The sequence below is a fragment of the Aspergillus eucalypticola genome (genome assembly GCF_003184535.1).
Source record: "Aspergillus eucalypticola CBS 122712 chromosome Unknown BO83scaffold_4, whole genome shotgun sequence".
In the NCBI taxonomy this organism is placed as follows: Eukaryota; Fungi; Ascomycota; class Eurotiomycetes; order Eurotiales; family Aspergillaceae; genus Aspergillus; species Aspergillus eucalypticola.
In genome coordinates this window covers 231308-253497 of record NW_020290278.1, presented here as the reverse complement: position 1 = coordinate 253497, position 22190 = coordinate 231308, and the positions used below count along the sequence as shown (strand labels likewise).

General features: G+C 49.1%; 9 protein-coding genes and 2 non-coding genes across 11 annotated transcripts; 5 read left to right on the top strand and 6 right to left on the bottom strand.

The window, feature by feature from the left end:
* Positions 1-101: 101 nt before the first annotated feature.
* BO83DRAFT_414348 (fungal specific transcription factor domain-containing protein) lies at positions 102-3469 on the bottom strand (the record flags this gene model as incomplete). The annotated part of the gene is made up of 8 exons (XM_025534558.1): positions 102-559; positions 614-858; positions 910-1311; positions 1360-2407; positions 2440-2663; positions 2720-2772; positions 2921-3012; positions 3301-3469. 8 exons carry the CDS (start codon positions 3467-3469, stop codon positions 102-104), a joined length of 2691 nt encoding a protein of 896 aa, XP_025391472.1.
* A 256-nt stretch (positions 3470-3725) lies between these two features.
* BO83DRAFT_375255 (uncharacterized protein) lies at positions 3726-4935 on the bottom strand. The gene has a single exon (XM_025530413.1). It carries the CDS (start codon positions 4450-4452, stop codon positions 3895-3897), a length of 558 nt encoding a protein of 185 aa, XP_025391471.1. The 5' UTR covers positions 4453-4935; the 3' UTR covers positions 3726-3894.
* BO83DRAFT_169038 (CENP-S family protein) lies at positions 4731-6055 on the top strand. The gene is made up of 4 exons (XM_025526371.1): positions 4731-5041; positions 5097-5220; positions 5342-5375; positions 5519-6055. Exons 1-4 carry the CDS (start codon positions 5009-5011, stop codon positions 5634-5636), a joined length of 309 nt encoding a protein of 102 aa, XP_025391470.1. The 5' UTR covers positions 4731-5008; the 3' UTR covers positions 5637-6055.
* A 418-nt stretch (positions 6056-6473) lies between these two features.
* Positions 6474-7823, top strand: BO83DRAFT_305688 (uncharacterized protein; the record flags this gene model as incomplete). Its single annotated transcript, XM_025527271.1, has 5 exons — positions 6474-6620; positions 6676-6709; positions 6763-7011; positions 7075-7641; positions 7696-7823. 5 exons carry the CDS (start codon positions 6474-6476, stop codon positions 7821-7823), a joined length of 1125 nt encoding a protein of 374 aa, XP_025391469.1.
* A 2042-nt stretch (positions 7824-9865) lies between these two features.
* Positions 9866-9939, top strand: BO83DRAFT_t79. The gene has a single exon. It is a non-coding gene; the product is annotated as a tRNA-Ile (tRNA).
* A 705-nt stretch (positions 9940-10644) lies between these two features.
* Positions 10645-10718, bottom strand: BO83DRAFT_t73. The gene has a single exon. It is a non-coding gene; the product is annotated as a tRNA-Ile (tRNA).
* A 264-nt stretch (positions 10719-10982) lies between these two features.
* On the bottom strand, positions 10983-12602 carry BO83DRAFT_354024 (MFS alpha-glucoside transporter; the record flags this gene model as incomplete). Its single annotated transcript, XM_025529080.1, has 1 exon — positions 10983-12602. The coding sequence occupies one exon, from the start codon at positions 12600-12602 to the stop codon at positions 10983-10985; it is 1620 nt and encodes a 539-aa protein (XP_025391468.1).
* A 389-nt stretch (positions 12603-12991) lies between these two features.
* BO83DRAFT_375253 (phytanoyl-CoA dioxygenase family protein) lies at positions 12992-14026 on the top strand. The gene has a single exon (XM_025530412.1). The coding sequence runs from the start codon at positions 13122-13124 to the stop codon at positions 13983-13985; it is 864 nt and encodes a 287-aa protein (XP_025391467.1). The 5' UTR covers positions 12992-13121; the 3' UTR covers positions 13986-14026.
* A 409-nt stretch (positions 14027-14435) lies between these two features.
* BO83DRAFT_375252 (alpha/beta-hydrolase) lies at positions 14436-15940 on the top strand. Its single transcript, XM_025530411.1, has one exon. The coding sequence runs from the start codon at positions 14488-14490 to the stop codon at positions 15700-15702; it is 1215 nt and encodes a 404-aa protein (XP_025391466.1). The 5' UTR covers positions 14436-14487; the 3' UTR covers positions 15703-15940.
* Positions 15941-16228: 288 nt separating this feature from the next.
* On the bottom strand, positions 16229-18031 carry BO83DRAFT_405669 (carboxylesterase/lipase family protein; the record flags this gene model as incomplete). The annotated part of the gene is made up of 1 exon (XM_025533825.1): positions 16229-18031. The coding sequence occupies one exon, from the start codon at positions 18029-18031 to the stop codon at positions 16355-16357; it is 1677 nt and encodes a 558-aa protein (XP_025391465.1). The 3' UTR covers positions 16229-16354.
* Positions 18032-19247: 1216 nt separating this feature from the next.
* On the bottom strand, positions 19248-21487 carry BO83DRAFT_405668 (uncharacterized protein). The gene is made up of 3 exons (XM_025533824.1): positions 20982-21487; positions 20593-20923; positions 19248-20544 (listed from the first exon to the last, which is right to left on the bottom strand). Exons 1-3 carry the CDS (start codon positions 21305-21307, stop codon positions 19327-19329), a joined length of 1875 nt encoding a protein of 624 aa, XP_025391464.1. The 5' UTR covers positions 21308-21487; the 3' UTR covers positions 19248-19326.
* Between the last annotated feature and the right edge of the window lie 703 nt (positions 21488-22190).

Below are 22190 nucleotides of genomic sequence, written 5' to 3'. Positions count from 1 at the left end.
AGTTCCTAGGAAGTCCTGTATGTTGGCCAGGTGGCTCTCTCTTCTTTGCTATTTTCTATTCACATTTCAATAGGCTGAGTTTCATCATGATCTGGCGAATATCAGAAGAATGATGGCGCTGCCAACCAAAGGTCATCCCATAGCATCTCCATCAGAGAATTATTCACATCATCTCCACTCCAGAGAGAGTCCAATGCCTCAGAGAATTGAGTATCTAGAGCGCCTTGGCTGGAACCATCCCCAACCTCTGATCCATCGAGACCGAAGATATTCGGTGCTGTAGATAAATTTACATCATCGCCCATGTGTCGGTCTGTAGTTTGAGGCTCAGTTTTCTCAATATGCACACTATTTTCATGCCATTGGCCGCCTAGCACTTGAGATAGGGTCTTCCGCAGGTTGGTGGCGCAGTTTCTGGCGGTGTTGCTGTACAGGTCCATGTTTTCCAAGCAGTCACAGCAGCTCTTCCAAGCATTGCCCAAGACTGGTTGAGAAAATCTAGACTTCATAGCAGGGGATGCCTGTGCCAGTATAAGAACAACGCCAGCCGTAAAAGCATCTAGTGATTTAATTCAGCGGCCGCCGCTTCGTACTCCTCATGGGGGGCACATACAAAAAACATTGTACCACCACACACTTGCCAGTTCAGTCGTCGAAATTTCATTCATAAGATGCGACAGCTCAATCGCAGTCTCGATACATGACGTCGAGCAGCTGATACCGAAATCCACGGCTATTCTGCTTTTCAACGGTACTTGTTGGGGTCGAGGATAGCCGGCCGCTTGACGCGGTGGCAAATTGTCACGGCAGAACTTGACAAGCGTAGGACGAAGAAGCAAGATTCTCAGGTGAAGAAATCTGGGGCAAGGGTCAGTGACGTATCATCAAACGATTCGCAGCAGTACTCACCTTCCCCTCAACAGGCTGCTTTCACGACGGAATGGTCCAGCCACACCAGCGGGCTGCTGTGCATCACGCCATTGTAGAGCCGCTGGGAGACTTGATTCAAATTCCAAAAGCTCCTCATCTAAACTGAGCAAGGTCTGTGCTAACTCATTCTCGGACTTTGGTCGTTCTGACTGATCAGGAGACCACCTGTCCTCCCAAGGCTCATAGACATCATATAGTATCTTTCTGAGTATCTTGTATAACTGTAGAGTTCTGACATAGAATTCAGCTTTGGAAAGCGTGCCCGCTGGCGATTGACAGGTTGCTGTGGTCGAATCGAGAAGTGCATCATCGATAGCTTCTGGAAGAGGTACTGCGGAAGAATGAGTCATGGGAGGACGACCCAGCATCATACTACTTGCCCTTGGGTTTTTGTCAGTAATATGAACGTTTTTAATCTGATGCACTCACAAATCAAGCATTATACATCCATGCCAGATGCGCCTTCTCATCTGTATTTGGGCAGGTGTCCTAGTCCTATCTGCCTTGAGAGAATGCATACCGAGAGATTGTGCGATTCTGCAAGCAAGACCGATTATATTCCAGCATCTCGATGGAGATTCGCCTCCTTGCAAGTATTGCGACGTCAATAGTAAGGTTTGTACTAGGGCTAAATCACCTTTATCAAGTGACATCACATTCAATAGTCGCTGCGAACGCTGAAAGAACTCCTCCGCTGTAGCTTGCCGCGCTGTATGATCTAATTTAGAAAAGTGACATCCAAGAGCAAATATTATGTTCAGTGCGCAATGAAACAGTGCCGGGGGCACGTAGGCATCTCCTAAGCCCAGTCCGGACGAGATGGTCTCTGTGTCTGTTTCCGTATCTGGCGTCCATAAGCGCCTATAAGCGCGAAGAAAGTTTGGTTTATGAACATATGGATACAGACTGTGGATTTTATCGAAATAGAAATTTAAAAGATAGTCCGCCAGTTGTCGTGGTGGTAGATCGTAGGCTTTGACACTCAGACTATTATCAGCCACTGGTGGTATTGGAATTGACGGTGTGCCAAAAGTCGCACTCGGAACCGGATATGCTGTCGATCTTCCTCGTTCAGGCTCTGTTGTTGCAGATTCTTTGATCTGTTTAAGAAAAGACGCGACTGATGAATCACCAAAGAACTCGTCCTCGCTCTCTGACAAGCCGAAGGGTCCGTCGGGTGTTATGCCCATTGCGGTGATTCGACTTTGGCTTCCTCTAGAACTCCGGAAGCCCGAGGCATGCCTTGTTCTAAGATTAGAGGCATTGTATCCGTCATTGCTCATGAGGGCATTTTGAGGGAAAGCAGTGGGACCATCCTCTGTGTGTGCTCGCAAAGGCATGCTCCGAGAGTCAGCGGTATCGTTATTCATATTACCTTGTTGACTGACACCACCTGGTGTACTCTGTCCAATTCTAGGTTCTACTGAAGCAAGTGGGCTTCCAGACGCAGGAATGTGGGTGGCTCTTGCAGACGCAGCTCGATCAACGGTGTGTAACCGGTGTATATACCTGAAAATGACAAGTACAGTTGGCCCGAAGCTTCGTCCACAATCCACAGCAGGGTCTTACTGGTTATCTTGAGCTTTCCTGACACTTTCCACGGGATAAGAGCACGAGGTCTCCCGTCGCTTGCATGAGCCACAGCTGGGCTCAATGCCATCGCAGCGGATTTTTCGCGCACGACATGGTAAACAGGCGAGCGCGATCTTTCTTCTTTTTCTGTACTGCTGCGACTAATCATAAGTTAGACCGACGCTGCCACTTTGTGTGGAAGCAGGTATGTACGTACCATGTTGTATTTGAGTAAGCAAATAGAAGCGCGGCGTACCCTGTCGCCAAGGCCTATAGAGAACAAGTATAAATCGCTGAGTTAAGCTAATGTGTATCTGTTGTATACAGACAGAAGATGCTGAGTGTTGTAACTTGCAAGCGAGTCGGACGACTTTGTTTCAGTATGTCCCGCTGAATACCCCAGATAAGCGGGGCGTACCGCCCCCAGATGGGGGAGCGTGACCGCTGCCCGTTGCGAAGAGGAACCGCCTCTCTCAACATTCGTAGTCCCTAGAAAGGATTGATGAATTCCTAGGAGCATTGTAATTGTAGTTACTTCACACATATTCTGGAATGATTGGAATAGAGTGAGATTATTATGTAGTAAGGCGATTGCTTGGCGAAGTAACAATGGCCTGAAGCATCGTAATCAGAACATTCGCCGACGTAACAGCATAGAGAAAGCCCTCGCTTTGCATTTTGGTTTACAATTCTTTATAGAAAATACATATTCATATTTCCGGGCTTATTTCTTTTCAATACTCTCATTATACAAAGGTTAGGTCCCCCTCACATTCAAACAAAAATGAGGAATCTCACCCAACGGGGTGTTATTCAAATGTATCGGAGGTGTATCGGTGGCAGTATCGGATACCGTACCGGATGCTGTATCGGCAGGTGTTATCATGTGTGTGCCGAGAGCAGCTTCTTCTAACATCAATGACCCATTGATCGACGCGCCTACCGGCTTTACAAATGTATTTCCCATGATTATCTGTCCAGACGGAATTGCCAGAAGTTGATTATGCATTCATTATTCGACATAACCATTGTATTCGGGTTGTGGGCCAAGACGCTGATGGGGAGCCTAATTTAACACTTGCTCTTGTCTATCACGAGACTGTTTTAAAAAAAAAAAGTCACGCATTTCGATCAGTCCAGAAAAATAGCATTGACTCTATCGTAGCCCACCACAACTCTACAGTCGTTCAGGATCCATAATATCTGCGTTATAAATTAAGAGGCAGCGCAGAAAGGCCACCTTGATGCTTTATCTTATTACATATATTATAACACCACCGGTCTTTATGGTACATCATCGGAAAGACCACAATCTCCAAAGTATATGTTTCCCATCCAAAATCATATTATCGAATACAAGGCAGAGAAAAGAATATGGTCAAAAGACACGACCTACTCCTTCTTACCAGCGGCCTTGTCATCCTCCGACTCACTCCAATCCAGTAGCTCCATAAGCTGTTCCTCAGAGAGATTGTGTGTCCGGCTCTCAGCCTCCTTCTCCAGGTTCTTCATGTACTTCTTCTGTCTCTTCCGAGCGTTCTTTCCCCACTCAGGGACGCCGCTCGCCGTCGCGAAGTCCTCTCCATCTTCAATCTCATCGTCCGTGTTCTCCACTTCTCCGAGGACTCGACCAGCTCCGGCGCCGCCACGAAGCTCATTAGCTGACATCTTCGCCTTCTTTCCATCCTTCTTGGCCTTTTCCTTCTCCAGCTGCTTCTTGCGGTCTCGGTCATGCATGAACTTGAAGAAACGCTCGATGTATGGCCGGACGAGAAGGTAGCCAATCACAGACAGAATGACCTTCGTCCAGCGGTTGATGCTCACATCGGCGAAGGAGGCATAGAGGTTTCCGAAGAATCGGGTAAAGATGGTCTCAAAGAAGCTGTAGAGTTGACCGAAAAAGTCGTTGAGAGCGTCAGCGGCAACTTCGCCGGGATCGCGGGTTGCCATTTTGGAAGATATGTTTTGTTTTCAGGTCTGAAGTGACCGTGTGTCCGAATGCTGCTGGGTTGCGTAGAGGGGAAGTCGCCGGCTTTGGCCGGAAGATAGTGGATGTTTTGTTGGGAAGCTTGGTCGTGGGGTTTGGGAGGCCCAGGAGGCAGCTCGTGGAGCGGAAATAGTGAGCTAATTGCAAGGCAATTATTTGCCTGACAGACTGACGCGATAAGAGTAAGGAGAAGTCCCTGGTTCGGTGAACAGGCGTGGAACTTGATGGACAGTAGAGAAGAATTCCGAATGTGGAAATGGGTCGTTCGGGGTCTAGCGTCATTCCGCGCTCGGAGTTATGGATTCTCCGGGAGGGGCTGAGAAGCCAATCACAACTGATCTCGATTTGTATGTACGCTCAACGCGTCTTCTGCAGAGGACACGAGCATCGCGCGTCGAAGACTGCTAGATCAATCAACGATATATCCCATCCTGTCGCCACGGACAAAGGCCTATTTCGCATTCTTTATCGATCTTACCACACATAAAGCTTCTTGCTTTTCGACAGTCTCGAGATATAATGGAGCAGAACGAAGAAGTCAATCTTGAAGAGGTAAGTATACATCATCCATAGCATACATGGCACACAGTAACAAATCGTCTTGCAGCGCTTGAAATCTGCTCTCTGGTTATCGATTGGAAAGATCGTGGATGAAGAGACCATCAAGCTTGGTGTCAACGCCACCCCTCAGTTCATCGGAGCTTTGACTGAAATGGTCTGGGCCCAAATCGGTAGGTTCAATGTGTACACCACCAATTCGCAGACGATTCTTAATGCCGTTCACTCATTGCATGGTGGCTTTCGTCATGTATCGATCACTGTAACCTGTAGCTGACTAAGGATGATGAACAGAGACGGTCAGCCAGGATCTGGAGTCATTTGCTAAGTAAGCCAGATCCCTAAGCCTAAAGTCCCAATTAGCAGGGCCTGGTTACCTTGTTTTGATGTGATCGTGACCTTCCAGGGGCGATCTGGATAAGGATATGCTTGACCTTGGTTCCGGGCTAACACTCGGCATTTCCTATTTAGGCATGCCGGGCGCTCAACAGTCAATGTCGCAGATGTGATGCTACTTGCACGCCGTAACGAAGGACTGGAGTCTATTTTGCGAGCATTTGTTGAGCAACAGCGTGAAGAAGAAGCTTAACTGGTCGGGATGAATCCCCGCGTTCGAGCCTTACGCAGGTTCACGCAGCTTTGCGACTAAAGTGTGGCAGCGGGAGCAGATAAGGCGGCTGCCCATCGCTACCATTCAAAATTGCCGCTACCTTTATTCTAGAAGCCTGCGCTCAGTGCTGCTGATCTCTTTAGACTGTCAAGTGCTGGACACTAATAATAAAACGACCTGGTTGCCCCATTTCGTGTGACAGCTGCGGGACTGGATATTACTCAGTGTCATGTGTCGGAATGCCGGATATATGACGCCACTGCCTAGCACCCCACAAAGTGAAGAATCGAGCTTCACTCCCCAGACGCCATTTCAAGCCACCCCCTTCTGATTCTTGGCCGCTTGCAGTTGAGCCACTTCTCAGCAAATACTTGAACCTGAATTAGCGCCACTCAGTTCCAGCAAATCACAAGCTGCTAGCTGGAGTACTATTCTTATACGCAGGCCAATAACATGGCGTCGCGCAGGAGAATGCAACATCATGGATGTTGTAATGGTTGTCAAAGGAACGAGATGCAAATGAACCAATCAAACTCGACGGTTACTCCATACATCATGATCTGTCAAACCTAATTCAGACGAGCAGCTTATAGTACGATAGATCTATGATCTCCGGTGATCATGATCAACGTCATAAAAACGTCTAGGATACTGTTCGCCCTTATCTACTTTATACCATTTAGCTCTCATATATAAGATAATTGAAGCTTTCGATTCCCTCAGGCTATACATTACTAATAATCATATCTCTACCGAATAACTACATAATATACAGATTTCCACCATTGTCGAGGACACCAGAATTCGTCCGCAAAAATGTTGAACACTGCAACCGACTCTGTCAACACTTATCGAACAACCCTTAAAACCACGCCTGTCATGAAGGCAGCGCGCTTTCACGGTCGCGGCGACATCAGGGTTGAGGAAATTGAAGAACCCAGATGCGGCAAAGGGCAGGTGAAGGTGCGCTTCAGGCACATAGCAACTACAATGTATGCGCTAACAAATCTACTCATAGATGCGACCATCATTCGTTGGGATCTGTGGAAGTGGTAAGTTCGCGATCGACATCTGTATCGAGATTCCCCAAACTTACTCTCAAAAGACATCCACGAATACTCCGGAGGCCCTGTTCTAGTTCCAGAAAAGCCACACGCAATCACAGGAACCAGCCTGCCAGTAACACTCGGCCACGAATTCAGCGGAATCGTCGAAGAAGTCGGAGAAGGAGTGACCCATATCTCTCCGGGACAACGAGCGGTTGTGCGACCGACCATATTCGATCGAGAATGCACACCATGCAAGCAGGGTTATGAATACTGTTGTGAGAAGATCGGTTTCATCGGACTTTCTGGTACGTACATATCCATACAACTTATAGTAAGCATGCAGACCTACATACTAATTAACTTGGCAGGCTACGGTGGTGGATTAGCGAAGTACATCGTAGCACCCGCAGAACATTTCTATACGATTCCCGACAACGTATCCCTCGAAGCAGCAGCATTAGTAGAACCGTTGGCAGTAGCCTGGCACGCCGTGAACATATCTCCATTCAAGCCAAATGACAACGTCTTGGTGCTCGGGGGCGGACCTGTCGGTATTGGGATCATCCAGGTGCTCGCACTACAGGGGGCAAAGAACATCATTGTTGCGGAGTTGACGGAGAATAGGAAGCGGTTCGCTTCTAGTTACGGCGCAAACCATATCCTGGATCCGCGAGAGGTAGACGTCGCTACAAAGGTACGCGAGTTGACCGACGGCGTGGGAGCCGATGTTGTTTTTGATACGGCTGGTGTGGAGGTGGCTTTGAACGGAGCCATCGCAGCATGTCGAACGCACGGAACAATAGTAAACATTGCGGTGTGGGAGAAGCGACCAGCCATCCGAGTCAATGAGTTGATGTATAGTGAAGTCAACTATACGGGATCAGCACTGTACGATGAGAGTGCGTTCCGAGAAGTTATTCGAGCACTTAGTTATGGTGAGTCCTACGATGTCTTCGTTGTTCAGGTTAACTTTTCTAATCGTGTTTCAGGGCAATTGAAACCCGAGAGGATGGTTACCTCGAAGATCAAGCTTGATGAAGTCGTGGAGAAAGGTTTCCAGGCCCTTGTGAATGATCGGGACTCACATTGTAAGATACTGGTTGATGTACAAGCCTGATAGGCCTAGACCAATATGGACATAACCACCATATAATCTCTAATCCGACAAATCATTCCTGTATACTATAGAATGAACATTACTGAGACTTCCTACCGTGCATCACTGCAAGTACTGTAGGTTGCTACGACCAACTAGAATATCTCATTGCACAGATTCATGCAGACTTTGTAGCGAATTGAAGACCATCAAGTCCCATATTTCCCAAACTGCTACTTCTATTTATACCCGCAAGCTATCGAAGCTACCCCAAAGTCAGCCACGCTCCTGCACAGCAGCTTTAACATGATGATGGAGTGCTGGATACATTCCCGACCCATAGATGTGGAGGCCATCAAGAAGACACCATCATTCACCACTTTACTAATCCGCAGGAACGAGCGGAACGATGTCGCAAATTCAGCTACCAGAAGAGCTCTTCAGGACTGGGACCATGCTCTGCATGACGGCCTGGCTGAGAAAGCACTGATATCCACCAGTGAGCTGGGGAATATAGGCGCTTCTGCTTATCCCGAGGTGGCTCCCGAGAGACTGGCAATTTTGACCTACTTGACGAGCTTAGTTTTGATTACCTCAGGGCATTCTGGCCGATGGTGGAATTTGGCATGGCCATGCGTCTGTCGGATGACGATAAAAAACTCATCGAGCCCGTTATGGAACCTATTGACAAAGCAATCATCTGAACCAATGATTACTGGAGCTTCGATCGGGAGTACCATGAGTCTATGAAGAGCGGAACTCGGCTCACTAATGTGGTGGAAGTGGTCCGTCGGACTGAGAACAGCTCTATCGATGAGGCGAAAGCGAAGGTTCGCCAGCTTCTCGTCGATCCGGAACGGCAATATCTTGAACGAAAAAGCCTGATTTATGCCCAAAATCCATCACTTCCCTTCCACGTGAGGAAGTGGATTGAGGTGGTGGGGGGAGTACCGTGGCTGGCACTCACTACTGGGCCAGTTGCGCTCCTCGTCACCATGCGTGGAAGTCCAGCTTCGGCAGTCGTTCATCTGAAGATGCAAAGCTAACACCAATCCAATTATATCCAGAGATAACTGCACAGGAGTTCATGAAGCTGAATTACCAATTTGCAATAGACAATCATGAAATCGAGCAATTCATGCGAGCTGTATTGGCACTTCTCTCGACAGTAGTCAGACAGTGCGGGAGCCTATTCGGTGGCGGGGACCAGAAGAGAACCAAGCTAATCCAATCTGATGAGGAATTAATATTATTCTTGGGTTGACAAAGGTACTTGGGGGGGGGGGGGGAGGGAAAAAATCCAAGAGGTGAATAGATTTTACCAAATCCACGAGATAAACTAACCTTGTGGAAATCATTCTATTGAGGTAGTATATATACTCTAAATACCGGTAGTACTAATATCAATGATTTCAATGTTACATTGTACGTCGCCCGATGTGACGCTAAGGGAAGGAGAGGAAGAGGGAAATGGGAAGGCAGATATTTCGTTAATACTGCTGGATATAAAGCATTTAGAAAACGAAATAAGAATAGTCCGCGGAGGAAAGGTGATCAAAGATACTTTTATAGGTAGTAGTAGTACTTATCTACTCATGCTGTGTAGTAACACTACCACTCGTACTGAACGAGATAGTGGTTCAATTTCCATAGTAGGATAACGAACTAGTACAGTGGTAGTGGTACTGGTACTAATGCTATGGTATTATTACTAGAGAAACAAGAACTACTGGCAGATGGCTGTGTTTTGAACTTGGCGAAACTGAATATATATATTTATGTCAGGATGGACCGATCTCAATTCTCTAGGAACTAGTAGAAGTAATGGTATCTGCTAACTCAACACGTAAGCCAGAGTAGGGCTAGTCCTACTATAAGATGTAGTTGATAAAAAACAAACCTCCCAAAGTTTCAGATCCCCAGAAGTAAGATGCTGGAGCCAGCGTGCTCAATATATTTGATACAATCTGGACGTGCTATTGACACCATCGAAGAGCCAAGAACAGTGACCCACTTTGTGTTTGCACTATATAACCATTTTGAACAGCTCTTTTCAACAAGCGGGTCCCATAGCTCAGTTGGTTAGAGCGTGACGCTAATAACGTCAAAGTCGAGGGTTCGAGCCCCTCTGGGACCATCTTTTTTTTGCTTTTTTACCTACCACACACTCACTATCTATTCCATTCAATCAGCTGACGCGCCAATGGAGTATAATTCAAAATTGGCTTGACCTTTCTGGCGTACATGCGTTCTGCGAAACCGGACCATACCAACTACTAGTGTGTCCTGAAAGTCTACATCGAGTCGACGGTAATTACAAATTTTGCCCACGACGGATATCATCCGGTCCTTATGCGCCATCAAGGCATATATATATATATATTAGTAATTCTACTCAGCGCGAGGATATCAGGACAGTGAGTGTTGCATGTATCTGGCTCCCCGGTCGGTTGTGTATGAAACTCATGTGGTTGGCGACTTAAGACTAGACTTTATTAACGGGATGGTGGCATAAATAGTTCTACGATGCTGCAACCCGACCATGTAAATCTCCGTCAATTGCATGACCTACCAAATCGAGCAGCCAGCCCAGCTTTAGACGGCCGGTAAAAGGTAATGAAATATTAGGCCTTGGTCTTCCACCCCAGGGCTAGAGTAGGATAGGGGTGATGAGTGTTCGGCACCTTTTGAAGATATACCTTATCAATGATAATGAGTATTTGGCCGTCTCATCCACGCAAACCGCAGGGGCAGCGAATATTTCTGCTGACTCCATGGGAGCACATCACTCTGCCGTGCAACCCATTCAAGAAGAGAATTAGAAAAAAAATGCAAAAAGAGATGGTCCCAGAGGGGCTCGAACCCTCGACTTTGACGTTATTAGCGTCACGCTCTAACCAACTGAGCTATGGGACCCGCTTGTTGAATGAGCGGAAAAGTAAAATTACATAAGCCAAGAACTATACTAACACTCCCAAAGCTGCGTCTGATAGAATAAGACAACAGTTACTATATCAGAGAATTAACTCAACTATAAGTACTTCACTAAAGCTGGCCATTTAACCACAGAACCAAAAGTGAAATAGCCTTTCCACCTTCTCACTGAAATCTAATCTCCACATATCTCAGAGGAAAGCTTGCCTTCTGATTGTATCTTATTAGCTTATATTGTCAAACAAGTTAAGCCTCTGGTGCTACTTGCTGTGTCTCTGTAAACTGGTACTTTCTAAACTGACGCGTGGGTAGCTTCTGCTGGAACATGAAATCCAGCTCCTCAAATGTTCGACCTTTTGTCTCTGGCAGGAAGAAGTAGCACCATAGTGTATCCAAAACTCCGATGCCAGCAAATAGGAATCCCAGCTTGCCGCCCCAATTGGCACCAGTAGTGTCCATTGCATAGGGAATGGCGACAGCAAATATAACAGACCATATCACCACAGTGACGTTGGACAGGGCTATAGTGACACCTCTCAGGTTAACGGCGGACACCTCGGACATGACGGTGAAGCACAGTGGTCCCACCGACATGTCGTAGACGAGGTTGCATATCACCATAAGGGCGGACATGGCCCACACAGGTCCCGAATTGTGCTGGGGCACAACGGCCAGAATCCCGACGAGAAGTAGGAGCAAGGCGATCACGGTAGAGCCCCAAAGGTAGATGGTGCGCCGACCGGCGTATGAGATGAGAACGTAGGAGGCTAGTGTCCCAACGAAGCCCATGCATGTCAGCCCCACATTCATTGAGAAGGCATCAGACGTATCTAGACCAGCATTCTCGAAAAAGTAAACGGCATAATTTATGAACAAAATATTACCACAGAGGGCTTGAATATTGAAAGCCTGACAGGAGATAATAGTGCGCCGTAGATTTGTACCGCGAAAGCAGTCGAGAATGCTAGCCTTGTTCCTGGAGCTCTCTTCTAAGCGGAGAGTCTCTTGGATATGAGCGAGGTATGCGTCCACGTCAAGTTCGGATGTCGTCAAACGCTGGATAGATTTTCGCGCTTGCTCTGGTCGACCCTTCTTGCAGAGCCAGTAAGGAGGAGTCGGACAGAAGTATATGAGCGAAAGGATGAAGACAGGCAGAGCCCATTGTGAAGCGAACGGGATCTTATAAGCCCACTTGTTATCCATTGTGCTTGTTCCCTTGAGTAGTCCCGAAGCCACTAGTTGACCAATGACATAGGACAGGTTTATGACGGCAGCGAGGACACCGCGAGCTGCAACGGGAGCAACTTCACTAACATAGGCATTAGCGAGGACAGGGTAGACACCTGTAATAAATCCGTTAAGTAGCTCGCCAACGAAGAGAAGAGCTGGGCCTTCGCTGAAGAACTGAAAGAAGATGGACCCGATCGAGCCGAGTGAAGCTGCAGCGAGGGTCATGCGCGGGCCGTATTTGTCGTAGGCAATGCCTGCCACCAGCGACCCAGGCACACTGCCCACGTATGATGCATAATTGAAGGCAGACAGCCAAGAGGGAGCAACCGCATATTGCCCGTCCACCAATCTGCCATATGTGCGAACAAACGGGGTCAGCCCCACCAGACTTCCAATCAAGGCGCCATCAAAGCCACACAGAATGACTGCTAAGTTGACGAAGCAAGACCATAGCAGGGCTGGACGGTAGAATTGGCACGCCTTCCAGAACCCGAGACTGTGCTCGAATCTGGTATGGGCCAGGGATTTTTCTGCATCATTGGTTCGTTCAGTCCCAGTCTCTTCAACGTTACTAGGTAATTGTTTGACGATTTCATCCGGAACCCCCGACTTCTTTCTATTCCCCTCTAAAGACATGACTGGTTAGATTAAATGATACAATAAAGGTAGCAAAGGGCAATATTTCGCTTAGAAAGTCAATCACACACCTTCTGGACGCAAGCCCCTACTTTATAGTTGAGTCTTGCCTTTATTTATCGGTTTGCTATATCTTGACTTCACAGACCTGCAGGGTCCAAGACCTGTGAGGAGCAGCAGCAGCACGGCAGATAACGAGCCAAGTGCCAACTGGAGTCCTCCTGACTATCAGGATGAAGAAGGATGAAAGAAGAGAGGAAGGTCCAAGCAGCCGACGGTAAACCTCAGGCCAGCGATTGGTCGGGTCACCTGCCGCCACCACCGGCCATCCCCAACTGGGAAGGCGTATCACTTTAGTCGGGAGGAGTTGCTTATCAGTGCGGTTATCCAAATGTATCTTTGCTCTGCAAACTATATAGGTGACCCCTCTCGCTCCTGGGAGCAGTGCAGTGAATGTTATAGTCTGGTCCCCGGTCTTTTTCTAGTTTTCTTATTACGATTTCAATTGAAAACGCCACCATGGTAATACCGCAGCTGGTTCAAATTACACTTTCGGACGAGGAACGCGCTACCAAGAAGGTCTCTTCTCATAACCTCCAAGCGGCTCTTGAAGGCCTTCATCGAGATGGCGTTTGTGTTATCACCAACGGCGTTGACCCTGCCCATCTCGATAAACTGAACGAGCGCATGGTCCCTGAGGCCAAGACTCTATATGCCAACCCGCAAACCCACCGCAACTTTGGCACCCGCACAGGAAATATCCAGCAAGAGCCAGTCGTCGACCCGAACTACATGTTTGAGGATGTCATTGCAAACCCCTGGGCAACTGCTATCACCGAATGCATGCTAGGGCCAAGCCCACACCTACGTTTCTATAGCGCCAACACGGCCTTCAAAGCCGAGGACCGGCAACCGGTGCATGTCGACGTGCACTTTGACTTTCCCAAGATCCCGTTTGGACTGTGTATCAATGTAAATCTGGTGGCAACCTCTCCGGAGAATGGCGCCACCGAGCTCTGGCCTGGTAGCCACCGGGACGCCGATCCTCGAGACAGTGACGACACGGGTGTGATCCCGGAGATCGTTGAGGCTCGCCGCAAGATTTCTCCCCCAGTGCAGCCATCTCTACCGAAGGGAGCTATCATTATTCGGGACTTTCGGCTGTGGCATGCAGGCATGCCGAACCGCACAGATGACCCGCGTGTTATGCTCGTGACGATCCATTTCCCGGCGTGGTACCGTTCAGACTTGAAGGTCATACTACCTCGGAGCTTACAAGGGACGGTGGACTGGGGCCATTTGGTACCGTGCGTTGAGTGGGTGGATGAGAACTATGACTATCTGAAAGGTCGGCATGACCATGATTTTACACTGCAGCCATAGAAAGCAGAGGCCGTCCACCTATCGAATAAAGTCAACTCGGCAGTACAAATAGTAAATGAGCCGAATAGTATATATTTGTGACAATATTGTTCCATAAAAAGGATAGAAGATAGTATTCAAGTAGCAGACATGGCTGACTTGGACAGGTAGAGTATCTACAAACATGTGAAAATGGAAAAGATGAACACCAGATGACACAGAAAGAGATACAGGGGGTCCTAATAGAGGAAGAGTATGTGCAACCCAACCGGGGTTATTGCCTGAGGCCTCAAAGTTTGCTCGGCTGGCCTCTGATTGGACAATATCGGTCATGCTCCACGCAGCAACGGCAGCCAATCAGGCCTGTTCCAGATTGCCGCGCGGGTTGCCTAGAGCGGGTGATCTCAGCGAGGCTGCCCCATCTTATATTACCAGACAAGCCACCTCTGTCATCTCCCATCGAGGTACGAACCGATTAGTATCAGGCAACACTTCTAGAAAGATCAAAAGAAAAGCGTCGACAATGGCGCGCACGCTGGCCGAGGACGACGCTATCCCCAACGGCTGGCGGACTCGCCAACCAGGCTGGACCATCTGGCTGCTTATATCAATCATCCGAGTCTCACTAGTATCTCTACTCCTTGGCATTTACTACATAATACCCTCTTTCAGACAGAGTCCGACATGGACATATCGCCAAGCATTCACCACCCATCTCACAAAGCTAGCCATGACCATCATCCGCGAACTCGGCTACGCGCAGTCCCTGAGCCTGGAGTCAGGCAAGCTGGGCAACCGATGGGTCCTCATGAACCCAGCCCCGGAAGACTCGTATCGCGGTGCTTTCACAAGCGACACTATCAAACCTGAAACCATCGGCGGGACATGGTATCCCTCTCCTCCACCTAAGACCTTGCCACCAATCATCGACATCAAGAATGATGATCAAGAGCAAGAGATAGATGACGAGAAGAGCCTCGTTATCCTATCATTCCACGGCAGCGCATTCCTCTGGCTAACTGGCAGGCCCGATGACTCCGGCTTCACAGCCGACCTACTCAACGAGAAGCTGGGTACAGGTACCCGGTCGCTGTGGGTGCAGTACCGGCTAGCAGGTGGTAACAATCCAACCCCATACCCGGGGCCCATGCAAGACGCCATGACCTCATATCTCTACCTTGTTCGAGAACTGAACATCTCGCCGTCCCGCATCGTGCTCGTCGGCGACTCATCCGGAGCTACCATGGTCATGGCTCTATTGCGCCACCTCGCCTCATTCCAGCATGAGAGCGGCCATGAGCTTGCAGAGCTGCCACCACCTCGGGCGTGCCTTCTGTTCTCACCCTCGGTTGAGTACAGCTTCGAGGGTGACTCGCATGCTGTCAACGCCCACCGGAATCAGCGGACTGATTACTGTGTTGGGGAGATGGCTGCGTGGGGTGCGCGTGCGTTTGCTCCGCCGGAGTCAGTGCGTCTAGATGATCCGTACTTGTCGCCGGCGCTGCATCCCTTTGCGACACCTGTTCCGATCTTCGCGCAGGTTGGAGGTGCGGAAATGCTGTGTGATAGTGTGAGGGGATTTGCGGATGCGATGCGGGCTGTCCCGGGCAATAATGTCGAATACCTGGAACTGCCAGGCTTGCCGCATGATATCTATATGATGGGACATATTCTTGGGTGGCAAGAGGAGCAGGAGGAGATGATTGAGGCTGCTGCGCGGTTTGTTCGTGGTGTCTAGCTTTCCTCTCATTTTCGAGTTTCGTTCTACACTTCTGTTTTCCATTATATGAAGGTCTTACCTCTGAAGATGATCTTGATACCCTGGTATGTCTAGCTTTTGGTTCTGACTCGCAATGGCAATATATTGGTTCAATCTCATATCACTTTCTATTTTTCTTTCTATTCTGTAACTTCAATTACATTAGTATTAAATATTCAGTTTGTACGGCATAGCACATCGGTAATGTGTATTTGTTCAACATGACCAAATGTCCTACCTACTTAAGTATATTATCTAATTGGATATTCGATATGAATGCGTTGGATCTTCTACTCAGTAGACGTGTCAAGGTACCTATCAATAGTAGCACTTGTTCCGTAGTTAAGCTGTATAAAAAATATTTAAGAATCAGCACTGAAGTCTTTACTATACTCAAGCGCAGTAACACCACGGCTAAATTTGGGAGGATAATGTGATACGCGATACCACTATTTAAAAGTATTTATTCAAAAGTAAGGTACCAGTGAGCTAAGTAATATCTATACACCAGTAAACGAGCGTAAGAACTTGACAAATATGTATAATACATCGCATGCCTCAGGCACGATAACAAACAGGAGAAGTAAACAGACGATTTCTGTACAAAAAGTGATATGATACACCCATCCGTCTACCACTCAGGCATGGTAGCAAACCAGCTCTTGATGAACTCGATACGCTCCTCGCTAGCGGAAATAGGGCCAGCACCCCAAGAGTCACCCAACCACATAGTCTGCTTGGTCTCGGTGCTGGGCGGGAAATGAGGGAGTCCATCGCCGTTCGGGTTACCAGTACGGATGAAATTAGCCCAGTAGTTGGACATTTTCTCCTCAACCACATAGTCATAAGGGTACCAAGTGACGTTGGAGTAGTCGGAGTAAGGGATGTTGTTGAAGGTGTACCAGAGTTCCGAGCCGTGGTAGGCGCCATCTTCGCGGTCCTCAGCCGGGGAGCGAGTGAAGTAGTAAGTGTAGACAGGGCTTTTGGCACCACCCTTGGCCCAGTCGAGAGCCCACTGCCAGGTGCCGATACGACTCATGTCGCGGTAGAGGGCGTTCGAGTTGTTGTTGGCCTGGGAGGTGGAATCGCCGGGGTAGAGCTTGAAGAATTCTTCCGAGAAGTTTTGGAAGACCTCCTGGTAGAGGGTATTGTAGGTGGAAGCAGTGAGACCGGGGTCAGTCTCGGCGCCGGACTCGTCCTTGTTGTTTCCGGTGAGGATGGGAACGTCTGCGTGGGCATTGAGAAGGAGGGACTGGGTGTAGTCGTGGGGGAAGACGTAGCCGTCGATGTTGGGACGCCACACCGGGGGTTCCATGAAGAAGGCGGAAGCGTTGGCGAACTGGGTACCCTCGAAGATGGTATCGCTGAGAGAGGCGTACTCGAGCAGGGTCTCCATGGAGACGGAGGTGCGCAGTTCTTGAATGGAGGTGACGTTCAGCTCCTTGAGGAACTCGACACCCTGGGCTTCGGCGGCCACCTTAGTGCGGTGGCTGGTGGCAGCACTGCCGGTCATGGGGTCATGGGGACCGCGAGCACCGCTCTCAGAGATGACACCGGCAACGAGGCCCTTGGTCAGCGGGCTCCACATGCTATCCAAGGAGCTGGCCGAGCCGGCAGACTGACCGCCAACAGTAATCTGGCTGGCATTGCCCCCGAAGTTGGCGATGTTCTCGTGAACCCAGCGAAGGGCGGCTTGCTGGTCGAGGATACCGTAGTTCCCAGAGCTGTTATGACCGGATTCGGCGGACAGTTCGGGGTGGGCGAGGAAGCCGAAGGGGCCCACCCGGTAGTTGATGGTGACGACGATGATATCTTTGGCGGCGAGACCAGTGCCATCGTAGGTCAGGACGTCACCGGAACCAGCCTCAAAGCGACCGCCGTAGATCCAAAAGTACACCGGCAGGTTCTTGGAGGTGATGTCAGAGGTGTCGTTGTAGTTAGGGGTCCAGATGTTCAAATAAAGGCAGTCTTCGCTAGTGCTTTCCTTTCCGCTACTGAAGATGCCCGCACTGCTGTATGATTGGGCGCATTGAGGGCCAAATTCGGTTGCATTCAGGACACCAGACCAGGGCTGGGGTGACTGGGGCTCCTTCCAGCGGTTTTCACCGGTCGGGGCAGCGGCGAACGGAATACCTCTGTAGACAACGGCGGTGTCACCACCACGGAAGGGGGAGTATGTGCCCCGCACATATCCCAGAGTGGTGTTCACAATAGGAAGGTCAGAGCCGGCTGATCCTGTCTGAATGGCTGCAGACGCAGCCAGGGGCACAGCGGCAGCCAGGCCGGCCAACGTTGAAACAGCGCGCATGGGGAAGATCGGTGCAGCTAGATGATGAAGAGAAACGAGCGAATGCCGAAGGGTTATTGTTCTGAAAGTGTGACGAAGTGGCAAAATGACTGGAAGAGGTTCCCCTTTTATAAAGAAGGCCTTGAAGGTATACGCAAGCTCATAACTGCAAGTCCGAGATTTTATAAGGAGGGATTGTTTGCACCGAGGGCGGCGTCGTCATCCACCCGGGGATTGAAGCCTGTTGTAACATTGCTATGCCTGTTTGAATCGGACCAATGTATCAGGTGGGGTCCAGTAATGAGCGTTCCGAAAACTGCATTGACCATTGTAAGAAGGACCAGAAGCCGTGAACTGGACTTGATGTTAGTCCTGCAGGCCCAAGTAAGCTTATTTTGAACCTACCCCGGTCATTTCGCGGATAAGCGCTCGCCACCTGTTCTGGAATTCTTCAGTAATCCTTCAGAATTCTGCCACACCCGCCGCCATGCCGTTTGGGGACTGTAAGCTTACGGTCGAGAGACCCTGCTCCACAAGCTTCGAGTCCAGAATCGTTAATCTGAGCCTTGGCAGTGTCGGAATTTAGTCCTCGGCTTTTGAATTATGACCGAAATCTCGGGCCCGACTCCGAGCTTGGCGGTCGATCATCTCCCAAAGCAAATATCTCGACCGCCCGGTTGGTCGATCATCCCCTAAAGCAGATATCTCGACCGCCCGGACGGTCTGAATGACTTGATGCGGATGTTCCATCGTTCAGTCGCATCAGGTAGGTGGTTGCAGATGTTGGCTTACCATTCACATAACGTAATCAACGGTTGGACGGCCCACACGGTTGGGCAGCCCATCTGGTTATCCATATAAAAGACGCTTTTTTGAATCTATTATATCTCAACCAATACTGGAGCTAATTAGTTCTAACTTCACATATAGATAATAGACATTATAGAGAATAGTAAATGATTTCTTTCAAATTTGAAGATTTTTTCTTATATGAATTACATCAATGTATCCAAAATCTCATATAGAATACATATAGTATTATGATATAATAAGATACTTGTTCTATTTATATAAATTCTTGAAAAGTAACAAATGATTATTCATATAATTTATTATCTATTTATGCATTATTAAGGCTTCTAGACTTATAATGGTTGAGATAACTTGTGTTTGAAAAGAGTCTTTTATATAGTATTACCAGATGGGCCGTCCAGCCGTTGATTACGTTAGTTGTTTTGTGTTTGTGTCATGGTATTCGTTGCTATGTACAAAAGATCCTCCATTGGGCTGTGCCTCCACATGGGTAGCTAATGTCGTTACTGTACTCCGACAGGTCTCGCTCCGGACAGATTGACAACACGTCCACCTCCGGCTGTCGGAGGTGGTGCCACCGCTGGCGGTTGGACCCATCCCGGAACGTTGTCGTCTTCTTGTTCCCGAGCCAGGATTGTCTGCCAAACATTGGGAAAGCCAGTCGGTATGGCACCACGGAGACGCGCACCGGGAATCGCCAGACGAGGATTTTTGTGAGTCAGGAATCCACGCATCAGACCCTGGGTGAGAAGGGAGGCCAGGATGGACTCAAGCTCGCGCATCATGAGAGTAGGTCTGCCTGAGTCCTGCTCGCCGTCGGCTCGACTCGCGTACGGGTCAAGCTCATATTGCTGGTAATCTATAGAGGGCTGTCCATCAACAAGACTGCCCGGTTGGTTCATCTGCCACTGTCCCTGCGCATCGAAATATCCGTCCGGTGCCAGGTAGTCCCCGTATTTCTCAATAAGGCCTGGACTTGTGACTGCCTCTTGTGCGTCCAACTCGCCAAGCCCCTCGAAATCCCAATCCGTTGTTTTGTGTATGATCTGGGACCCGAACAGATTTTGACCCGCTTGGGAATCTGGTTCGGCTTTGGAGGCGAAGAATCCTACTGAGCTTTGGGCCGACTGGGCATGCTGAGATTGAATCCATCGGACCGCCGCATCCAACTTGTTGAGATAGAGGTATGGTGGCGGTCCACGTTGAGAAGGGCCAAGTGAAGGATCGCCGTGGAAACCGGCGAAAATAAAGACCTTTCGTGCAAGTGACCGCCAGACAAGGATTTCGCATCTGTTGCGTAGGGCAAGAAGGATGCCTTTCCGAGCGAACCATTCTGTTTCAGGGGACCCAATTGCAAGATGCTCGCGGAACGCTATATAATCGCCCCGAGCAATCAGCCGACAAATCGGCACGAATTTGTCTACCAGCCCTTCGGCCTCAGGACGCTGCAATAACTGTAATGAGGGGAAGCGTCCTAGTATTATATTACAAGGAATGAGGTAGGTTAGGATGACTCTTTTCTGATTCGTCGCCTGACGGTGGCATTGATCGTAAGAAGCTTGAAGGGCGATCTGGGCGGGGTAGAAGAGGTTGTTGGAGAACAGGTAACGTCCGAGGTAGTATAGATAGGTGACGCGCTGCGAAGCTGGGAAGTGTTTCAGAGGAGGGGATTGTGCGCTGATACTCGCAAACATTTGCTCTGCGTTTCGGAGTTTGCCGCACTGGCCCATGTTAGTCCATTTATCACACTGAAGGATACCCAGTCATACCTGGAAAAGCAGCTTGAGGCAAAGGTTTGCCATCAAGTAGATCCCTATCCTCTTCCCTTCTGGCTTTCCGTGGATACCTGGCGTACCACTTCTGTCCGTTAAACACTTAATGAATGCTTCCCGAACAACATTTGCAGATTTCTCCACTAGCGTCACCTTTTCCGTAGCTTCTTCTTGATTTGACCGGCCTTCGAGTCGCAGTAGGTGGGCAATTAAGTCTGGACGTCGGTCGAGGCCCATGGCCAGCTTTGCGAGGACTTTCGAGAGGTACAGAACAGTGGGGAGGACTATGACACCCATTAGGCTGTCACCTAATGCCAGTACACATTGGCTGAATGGCACAGTCGCGGGTCAGCAATAGTGCCAGCAACGAGTTGTGTGATACCTACTTCAACAGCCCCTTGAGAAGATCGTATGTTTCGAGCAAATTATCCAGGTTGACATCGCGTAGAAAGATAAAGTAAAGCTTCATAAAGGTAGGGAAGGCGGCCCACGGGGCGCCTTTGGTTTTCGGAACGAGGGTTTCGCATCGTCGCAATAGCTCTGCTTCTTTAGGACCGGCCGGATAATGTTGCCGCAATTCCTCCACCATTTGTCGATAAATATCGGGCAGGGGAGGCTCAAGCTGTAAATAATCTTGAAGTTGGCGTCCATCTCGAGCCTTGACCAGGTCAGCGATACTGGCGAAGAAACGGTCCAGAGTCGGCGTTGCCATTTCTGGTGGAGGTATGGAGGGATGAAAGCTATCGAAGGCTGTCCGTCACGGATTGCGGGGAATCGGGCAGTGCGATCAACGATTGGCGCACATGGTGGGATGCTGAAGGCGTACCGAGTCTCTGCGGAATAACAAAGCGGACGTCTGGCGCGTTGAGCGAGAGAGATGAGGAGATTAAATGGGTGGAGGATTGTTGAAGGAAAGGCAACAATCGTGGAATTCGATGAAGCCGAAGTCTGGGAGCTCCCACAACCCGCTAGGCCAAATCGGGTAATTCCCGTCCCTGCCCCCGTTGTCTCTCTCTCTCTCTCTCTCTCTCTCTCTTCCCTTCAACTTCATTCTCGCGTGCTCGAGTGAGAATCGATTTCTACGGCTTGCAGTATTGCCAATTGGGCTATTATAAACAATTACCCATCAGGAAGTGCTAACAATTCTGCACTACGTACAAGCTATTGCTATGGGCAGATTAGTCCGTTCGGCGCCAGCACCGTGAAGCTCCAAGTGCATCTACCACTTACCTGCCTTCAATCATTTACTGGATTATGGAATGTGATTGGGACTGAAGTTTTCTGCAATGAAATAGCTACTGAATGTACAAGGATTCCCAATTGCTCAGAGACTCTCATGCGACCGCGATCAAGGATGCATAGGCAATGCAACAAGCACCGAAGAACTACAATTTGCAGGAGTTTAATCAGGCACCAGACGTTAGAACTTACTACCATAGCTCAACTATGTCGCACATGAACATGAGAATGGTGTTACGCATGGTTTTTTCCGACTGGCTTGAAGCTGCGGCTCGGAAACAACCAGATTGATTGCCAGGGCACGGCAGCGCAGAACGGCATAACCCTTCATGTGATGGTGGCGGATCCGCTGCTCG

What these genes read in the sequence shown, in the direction of transcription:
- BO83DRAFT_375253 (XM_025530412.1), top strand. Translation starts at nt 13,122, where the DNA reads ATGGTAATACCGCAGCTGGTTCAAATTACACTTTCGGACGAGGAACGC.
- BO83DRAFT_405668 (XM_025533824.1), bottom strand. Translation starts at nt 21,307, where the DNA reads ATGGCAACGCCGACTCTGGACCGTTTCTTCGCCAGTATCGCTGACCTG. An exon ending in CTTCTCAAGGGGCTGTTGAA is followed by an intron (nt 20,924 to 20,981) that starts GTAGGTATCACA and finishes TGTGCCATTCAG; the next exon opens with CCAATGTGTACTGGCATTAG. An exon ending in GCCTCAAGCTGCTTTTCCAG is followed by an intron (nt 20,545 to 20,592) that starts GTATGACTGGGT and finishes AACATGGGCCAG; the next exon opens with TGCGGCAAACTCCGAAACGC.
- BO83DRAFT_375255 (XM_025530413.1), bottom strand. Translation starts at nt 4,452, where the DNA reads ATGGCAACCCGCGATCCCGGCGAAGTTGCCGCTGACGCTCTCAACGAC.
- BO83DRAFT_169038 (XM_025526371.1), top strand. Translation starts at nt 5,009, where the DNA reads ATGGAGCAGAACGAAGAAGTCAATCTTGAAGAG. An exon ending in AAGAAGTCAATCTTGAAGAG is followed by an intron (nt 5,042 to 5,096) that starts GTAAGTATACAT and finishes ATCGTCTTGCAG; the next exon opens with CGCTTGAAATCTGCTCTCTG. An exon ending in AATGGTCTGGGCCCAAATCG is followed by an intron (nt 5,221 to 5,341) that starts GTAGGTTCAATG and finishes GATGATGAACAG; the next exon opens with AGACGGTCAGCCAGGATCTG.
- BO83DRAFT_375252 (XM_025530411.1), top strand. Translation starts at nt 14,488, where the DNA reads ATGGCGCGCACGCTGGCCGAGGACGACGCTATCCCCAACGGCTGGCGG.